This window comes from Teleopsis dalmanni, chromosome 2, assembly GCF_002237135.1.
Source record: "Teleopsis dalmanni isolate 2A chromosome 2, ASM223713v2, whole genome shotgun sequence".
In the NCBI taxonomy this organism is placed as follows: domain Eukaryota; kingdom Metazoa; phylum Arthropoda; class Insecta; order Diptera; family Diopsidae; genus Teleopsis; species Teleopsis dalmanni.
The window spans coordinates 12,983,210-12,992,476 of NC_051847.1; the positions used below are offsets into that span (position 1 = coordinate 12,983,210).

Consider the following 9,267-nt stretch of genomic DNA (forward strand, 5'->3'; position numbering starts at 1 on the left):
CTTACTGATGTTTCATCTAACACACAACCAGCTATTGCGAAAACCGACAGTCTGCCCTACTTAGCACTATCTAATTTCAGAGTAATCACTAACCGCTTGGGGTGGTATGCAGATCTCAGATCAATCATTGAATAATCACGAAGATTATCAGGAATACTCAAATTAGTCAGTGAGATGGGCGGGACTCTGCAGAGTCCCCCCAGCTTTCATAGAGTAAAAGTGCCCAGATGCAATAACTCGGAAAAGGCTTAACAACCAAGTCCTTATTATAAAATGAACTTATTGTCTTATCACACAGCTCGCTGTACAATTATGCTACCCTCACGGGAAACAAAATAGAATATTTCTAAGGGAAGAGAGAGACATGTCTGTCATAAAATAGGACTAAAATTCAGTAAGCACCACCCGATACCATTTGGAATGCAAATGGTAGTGGGAAAATTTACTTGCGGCACCCGATCGGAGATATAAATCTGATAGTATATGAAGACAAGGCACATCGCTTCAGCTGTTCTGAACAATTGAAGCTGGCTTTATTACAGGGAATATCATGATGGTTATGGTTAAAAGTCAAACTTACACGGATAGAATAACTCTATTCATTACTTGATGTGGAGTTGTGTTTTTTAACCGAGTGCTATACCCCCTATAACCCATATATGCTGCTAACATTAGGATTAGATTGATCAGACCGAACGTAAGTCACTCATAGAACCACTCATAAAACTGTACTTAGATTTTTAGTAAACATTATGTAGGATTTCGACGTTTTCATACTATCTAAATAGTGCTTGTAGATTCATACTTGAGACGTTTTCCAATTTCTCAATCAATAGAGTCATAAGTTAATTTTCTCGAAAAACCAAAAAGAATTACATTATTAGTAACCATAGCAGAAGACTGTGCGCGCTAAGCTGCAACTTGCTGTATCGCTGTTTATCTAAAAATTACCAGAGCACCAAAAACAGCTCCATCTTTGCTTTACTGCAGCACTATTTTCGGTGCCGAGTTTAATAGCACTATAGCCGACATAACAGAAAGTTGTGTCCGGTGCTTCTACAAGATAAATAAATAGATATTATTACCTCTTTCTTTTGTGTACTTTCTATAAATCTTAAATTGAAAGTCATATGAATTCACAAAAATCTTAATAGTGCATAGTACGAACACAATAATATAATAACATCATCCATATATTTTTCCAAAGGTGGTTTGTTCTCACTACAAATTTGATTTCTTCTAGCAAAACTGTTGTCCTACCCAAGAATATTGAACAATTTTAAGAGCAGTTCTACCAAAGGGTAGGCATTTCTCAAATGTCCTTTATATGATAGATAAATACTGTTACGTCAGGTTAGCATAGATTAGGTTGTACCGACGATTCAAAAAAATTTACTATTTCCTATTGACCCATTGTTATGCATTGACGGTATCCTAATCCGTGTTTCTGAAAATGAGATTCAATCAGTCTGTCTACTCCTTACTTGTCCCTACCTTATACAATAATTTTATTTATTATTTGTTGGTACAAAGAAGTCTCAGGATATTATTCGATAGAAAACAGTACATTCTTTTAAGATTTAGTGCTTCAAATCCATGAAAGTATCCACACATACTTATAAGCTAATAGTTTTTTAAGGAACTACATATGTGTATGCCTTTATTTACTAACTTTCTTCATCTTTTGAGTATTGAAAACTCAGAGTTAGTTTAAATAAATACTAACTAACAGAAATAAGTTAAAAATATTTCTCACTTTATCATAGAAGTATGTACATATAATTATATGGCATATATAAATCACTTCTTGAGGTAACAGCATAAGCTTTATAAATATTGTAAGACTTCTAAAAGTATGTTTACCCTTTCAACATTAAATAATTAAAACATTCCATAACTCTCTCTGTTTAAGGGAAAAATAAGGTATTCCTTAAGGATTACACTGTCAAATAAGTAAACAGTGTCTTAAAAAAATTCTATTCTTTCAAATTTTAATAAAGTTTCTAATCACCCAATGGGTATTTATATATTTTTTAATAAAATTTTATTAAATCTCTTTCATATGCTATATAAAAGTAATTACCATAGAAATCAAGCATATTTTTATATGTACAATATAGAAGAATAAATGTCCGATTCAAATGAGCGGGTTGAAGAGATTGCGAGAATTCAGCTATTCTGTGAGTAAATCAAACGCATTTCAAATTTATAACTTAAGTGAAAAAGGATAATAAATATCACAAATTAAATGATTGACATTAAAAAGGATGAAAGTATAATAAAATAAAATTATCCCTCGGGGCCACGGAAATGATTCAATTTATAAAATTGAATCATACACACAAACGCAACAAACCTCTTCTTCAGATACGCTTTCAGATACGGTAAGCACGCAAAATTGTAATTTAATTTCTTATCATTTAGAATAAAAAATGAAATGAAATAAAAAATTAAACCTGAAAAGGAACAAAAAATAATTTAACAATATTAAAAAACGAAATACTGCATAAATCGCCTTGAGCCCGTTAAATGCACTGAAAAATAAAAGGAATAAATTATTTATTATTTAACGTCAAAAGGATTATTTTCACAATTGAATTTTTATACGCAGGCTTGTACGTCGTGAGATACTTTATGCGTAACTACCTGCCTTCCGCTTCGCTACATACAACCAACCATCCAACCAACCACTTAGCACATTCTCCGTATCTTTTGAGCCACATTGAAGTAGTTACATTTTATTTGTGTTAAATTTTATAACCGATTTTTACGATGCATTTTATGGTTTTAGTGCCTTAAAAAATTCGATATGTGCTCTTCACACAGCATCCGCATCCTGTACATCAAAAAGAACCATGACCAATTTGAATTAGATACAATAATTGAATATGAAGTGATTAACAAGTTTTATTGCCAGCCACACTTATAGCATTTTAAACAACATTTCCCCAAATCCTCACAAGATCTGTAAAATAAATCACATTGACCGAATTATATATCAATAATATCAATCAATTATCAATAATAATTTTTACTATAAGATTATACAAAGAATTCTTAGAGATAATGACGAATTGATTGTGTGGTCTGATTTTATTTAAAATACGAGATTAAACTGACACCTATACATAAATACCAGATGTTTTAAATAAAATAGCAATGCTGACCTACGAATGTCAATAGGCCTACGTCTATTGTCTCGCAGAAATAAATATGCTTGCATAGGAACACAAAGAAGTGTTCTGTCAAGATATTATTAAATAATCCGTTATATATGGGTAAAAAAAAACCCATCACTTCTATCGTGTGCAGTACTACTCTCATATCATCGTTTATAAGTTTAATATAACGTACACAAATCTAAGCTCAATTAATCTATGATTCCGTCGCACAAATTCAACTAGGTTCCTGAACCTTGGTATATGTTGGACGCAAAATCTTAATCTTCCTTATCGTCCCCCTTTTCATTGTTAAATCTTTAATATTAAGCGCGATTGAATGTACTTCGTCGATTTTCTTGGTATATGTTGGACGCAAAATCTTAATCTTCCTCATCCTCCCCCTTCTCATTGTTGAATCTTTAATATTAAGCGCGATGGGATGTACTTCATCGATTTTCTTTCCTTATTCATTCTTAAAGGATTCTCAATAAAATTTTTTTCCATGTAAAATATATATTTCATTTGGATGACCGTTAAACCATGTGACGTCTTTAATCTGCTACAGTTTTACTTGTTTTTAACATTCCTTACGAGAAAACTTACCTACATTTTACTGGATAAAACAACTTTCCTTATATTTATAATTTATACTTTGCTTAAGATTGAAACTTGTTTAAAGTTTTAATTTTTAGTTGTTAAAATTTTTAAAAACTTAAGGGGAAAGTACTTGATTAAGCGAACTGTACTGTACCAAACCGTAAAGATCGACATGTTTTTCCGGTTCAGTTTAGGTTTTTGCTCTAACAAAAGTGTCGGTTTTTACGGTTTTTGGTTTAGGGTTCAGTTTCGGTTCCAAGTTATAGAATCAACTATGAATGTCAAACCATTTAGTATAGGATAGAATCTAACGTATTAAGTTAGTTTAGTGTATCTGTTAGTGATTTATATCAGCTACTTATGTGTAGAATAGACATATTACCTTGCAATAAAAGATAATACATGTATATATTGAATATAATGGAAGAAATGATGACAGAAGCATCACCCCCTGGAATTTCTGAAGTGATCTTCAGTTCTTCCTTTCAAAGTATATATGTTTTTTAATCGCATTTAGAGATAAATGTATTTGCTTTGTATAGATCAGTGGTTCCGTTTGTAGGAACCACAAAGTTTAGGAATAATAAAGTGTATGATTATTATAATAAGCCTTATGCATCTCTGGTATAATGTATAATAAATTGTATAAATGCCCAGGTACATTATATAGGCTCTAAGATAGATATATTATTACTTGGAAATATTTTGTGGATATTTTCTAATAAGTGAGGTCTCAGTGAACAAATTACAAGCTATGTATTCATACCGATTAAAATTGATTCACAGATCATTTTTGACCACTTCGCAGATTAACGGTTGGTAACCACTAGCACAGATACATAAATATACGTGTATTATTGTATATATAATATATGTATATATATATGATTGTAAATAACAAGAATTTTATGTTTCTTGATTTATTAATAGTTATATAATTAATGTTTATTGTTTATTTTAATTACAATATTTAAACATCGATTAAATTAAGTTACGATTGGCTTGATTAATCATAAAGAATGTGTTTGCATTACAAAAAATCAATGCTGCAATTTTATAAAATTAATTTTGAAACACAATTCGCAAAGGAGTTACAATAAATTATCAAATACATCATGAGATATTTCCAATACTATTTAAAATATTTACACTTAGATTTTCGAATATACTAGAAACTTAAATTACATTGAAGAATGTCAAATTTTGTACATTTGCTTTTGCCGCAATATATAAGAATTACACATATATTATATAAAACTTTATGTACGCATTATCATGTGACAGCTTATTTATAATTACTAATATCGTGATTTGGTTATTATTATATATATAAAAAAATAAGTAAGAACCACTGGCTGGCTAAGTCTTTCCCGTTTTAAAATATAATGCAAGTTCAAACACAACTGTTATGTTTCTTTCCATTTCTATTGAGAGTTAAAAACATAGCATGTAACATATTTATTGAATAAATACTGGTATAATTGGTTAAAATACTATAATGTAATAAATTTATTGTGTATTACATATTGTCAGTTTAAAATTTTCTTTAAATATATAGTTTTGTTCTTATGCATTGTTACTTATGGAGCTCAGTTCTTTACTCACTCCTATCAATCATAGTTATATAGTCTTCACACGACACTAGCTAATGTTCATTAATAGCTTCTTGGACACTACAGATCCAGAAGCAATCTTTTAATTTTATTTACTTTTTCTTTTCGTGCTCAATCACATTCTGTCTGCTCTGTATTTCAATACCATTTTGTTCACATGAATTTTTATGTTTCATACTTGCACGTTTCTCTCAAATTGTTGATTATAGAGTTTTCGGCAAAAATGCCATGTGAATGCCAATTTAAAAACTCTCAGGACAGCTTTTTTAGTAATTCAGTAATGTGAAAAGCATATAACACTGCATCATAATTATGAATAAAGACAATGATGAATATAATTATAGTCACAATAAGGATGAAGTAATGATTCTGTTGTTGATAGTGATAGTGATAATGAACGCATAATGATCAAATTTTTCTTTAAACTCCCGATTATTATAATGTTCACAATGTTGATGATTACAGTGATTGTAATAATAATTATGATGTCAATTGTTATGACTTTGCTGACACTTTATTATGCTTTATATCGTTTTAGAATTCACAAAATATTTTATTACAAATTCATTTGCTATTATTGAATGTATCTTATATTAATATAAATATACTTAAACTATCTCTTAGTTTAGTTAAATATGCTGTTTACAAAATATCTGTGTATACACAACGTTTGATATCAAAAGCGACATAAAAGAGTATAGAGTGTTTTCAAGAAAAGTTAAACCCTCCATAGCTTCTAAATCATTTATTCAAATAGCTTGTCATACGCCTGTTCTAAATATTATTCGATTTTATAGAAGAATATTTTATATATCATGCATCATTTTCTTATAATCGGTCAATGAAAAAGCGTATTGTAACATCAAAAATGATATCTTCCATAGATATTGTTATTGAGAAAAGTTAAACCCAATATCTTATGAAGAATTTATCCAAACAGTTTGTTATACCCCTCTTCTAAATATTATTTTATATGATTTCATAGAAGAATATTTTATATATCATGCATCATCTTCTTATAATCGTTCAATGAAAAGAACTATTATAATAAATATTGAAAATGTTTATACAGAGATTTTCCTCAGAAATTTTAGGGTAATAGGGTAAGACTTAACAGCTACCCTATACTAAACAATAAATTGTTCATTTCAATAGAAGTAAAAAAGTATAATGGAACAATAAATAAGTATAGAATTTTTTACTATACTTATAAATATAGTATATAAGCTATAATAGAATAATACCAATAACAAACTAGAGCATATGTAAAGTAGCATTAATTGCCCAAATAATCACTTATTTAATTGATTTTAACCACAATTTATTGCTCATTAAGGTTTTCAATGCTGTTAATATACAGAAAAATGCTATAAGTATTACTTTATTTCATTTCTATAATCTGTTTGGTATATATGAACCTCATAATATTTTGTTTCATGGAGCAAGAACTCATTTTCCACATTTATGCCGCTTATGTTAACATTTCTCATTTAATGGCTTTAAATAATTATACATTATAAACTTGCATTTCAACCAATTATACATAAATTTATAGATACATACTAATTTCAACAATATTTTAGTGGTTAGTTAAATAAATACTATTTTAGGTATCCTTCATTATCAGTTAAGTTGTGTGTGTTAATATGTTATTTCAATTTAAGATTAGAATATGTAATAACTACTTAAGATACAGTTGTTCATGTACATCACATATAAATTGAACATTTAAAAGTAATTGTTACATACATTCGTGGGCCAGTGTGCATACAACAAATTTGAAAGAAAAATTATGTATTAAACCTAATAGAACTGTTTAGCTTCCTTAAACTGAACTTATATATACTATGTTAGTACTTAATTAAATATACATTGTTTACACAAATTAAAAAAGTGTTAGAAGTTAACATGAATAAAAATTTGCAATAAAACTAAATATAATTGATATCTAATTAAAACTAAAAGAAATCAATATATTCAACTAAAACAAATTTTTAATTTTAAGAGTTAAAGTGGTTTTAAATAAATTGAAACATTGGTTCTAAATACGCAAGAAGATGTTCTGATATTTCTTGCTAACATTTTTTGTTAACAGTGTGTTAATAGTAGTGAGCCTGCGCCAACAGCGATAAATGTTTTGAAATATGAACATAACTTCTTATAAATTAAGAATATAGCGCAGTATTAAATCCTCAAAATATTATTGGTACTGGCTACATCAATTTACAAGTTCGTTAACCGATTAATTATTGTGGTCGGTTTGCACTGTTTCTCGGTAACAAGGCTCATTAGTCAAGATGGTGAATACTATTGTTTTTATCACAAATAGTCTTATTTGATTTTGGAAATGAGACACAAACATCAAGAAAATATATCAAAAACTTGAAAGTATTTATTAAAATATATAAATTACACTCACTTCCATAATTACACACTATCATACATATGTGCACTTAGAACGCGTGTCCAATGACTAAGATGAATGGAATGATACTAATACCACTTTTGGTTTGCAACTCTAGGCATTCATTTTAACTCTACACTTCTTTCATAAAAAATAAGATATCTTAATTATTAACTTTAAGAATAAAAATTTAAATTTCTGGTAAAAATTTGAATATAAAAATACAACACAGAAGTCTAATTGATAACCTAAATGAACTTACGTTACGTTACGTTACTATTTCACTAAACGAAATCCTTAATCTTAGACGTTACTGGAGAGTACAAATTTTACGCAATATCGCTATCGTTTGAGGTGTTACTTTCGGAGTCGTTGGACAAGTGATCAGTACTAGCTGCCATAGTAGTTTGAAATCTCATGTCAGTATTAGCGAAACCTGCTAATACTGCAGCTGCTTCATCATATCTAGCATCAAATGAGTACTGTGCTTGATCTGGTAAACACTCTTGATTGCTGGGCATGCCTAATGATAAAGAGGATGACATTGTTGATGAGGATGTGGACGAACAGACTGACGACAGCGAATCTGAGGATGATGTTGAAGTTGTTGAATTCGACGTATCCACAAAAAGTGATAATCCCGCATTTGTTGTATCTATATTAATATTATTGTTATTATTGCTTAATGTTGCACTAAGATTTGTTAGTATAATAGCCGCATCAGTTCTTTCTACGTCCGCTGCTCGTTGATAGCTGTCGGGATTTGAACTACTCTCCGTAAAATGTTCTGGCATATTTACTGTGTTATTAAAAGCATAGTTATTAGTACTATGATTTACGACCTCATTTTCAATTGGATTAGACTCTAAACAATAGTCCTGAGCTGTTGTTGCTGTTATATTGGTGTTTTCGTTAAATGTGCAGCGATCATCTTCATTCTCATCGCTTTCCGAGCTGTAATTATCTGAAGTATATTTTGGAACTTCCGTTTTTATATTCTCGTTTTGTTCATTTTTTACTGTGCTACCAGCTGACACATTTAATTTTTCTTTTTCAATTTCTAATCGTCTTTTTAGTGCGCTTAAGAATTCTTCATCCTCTTCGCTCGTATAGTCACTTGAGGAAACTTTTCTTCTTTTCGATTTCTGATTATAAGCGGGTTGCAAATTTTGTTGCGCTGATCTTTTCACATTGCTCGCTTTTCTTTGAACAATTTTTCTAACCGCTGCTCTCTTCTTTTCATGCTGAGTATGATCGCTTTCGTCACTACTACTTGAGGAATAAAACGGTGTAGAAGTATCACTACCAACTGGTCGATTCTTTGGCTCACTACGAGCTCGTATGCTGCGTCTGCGACGGAGTCTACTTTTTACTTTGTTTTGTTCGTTCATATTTTTTTGCCAACGCTGACGTCCACTTGAACGCAATCCCGATGAAGTGCTTGCTCCAACGTTTATATTTTCGTTATTATTTTCAGGTTTATTATTTTTGC

At 29.8% G+C, this 9,267-nt stretch overlaps 1 protein-coding gene across 1 annotated transcript; it reads right to left on the reverse strand.

The window, feature by feature from the left end:
- Positions 1-8,104: 8,104 nt before the first annotated feature.
- Positions 8,105-9,166, reverse strand: LOC119673959 (uncharacterized protein DDB_G0271670-like). The gene has a single exon (XM_038085076.1). It carries the CDS (start codon positions 9,164-9,166, stop codon positions 8,105-8,107), a length of 1,062 nt encoding a protein of 353 aa, XP_037941004.1.
- Between the last annotated feature and the right edge of the window lie 101 nt (positions 9,167-9,267).

What these genes read in the sequence shown, in the direction of transcription:
- LOC119673959 (XM_038085076.1), bottom strand. Translation starts at nt 9,166, where the DNA reads ATGAACGAACAAAACAAAGTAAAAAGTAGACTCCGTCGCAGACGCAGC.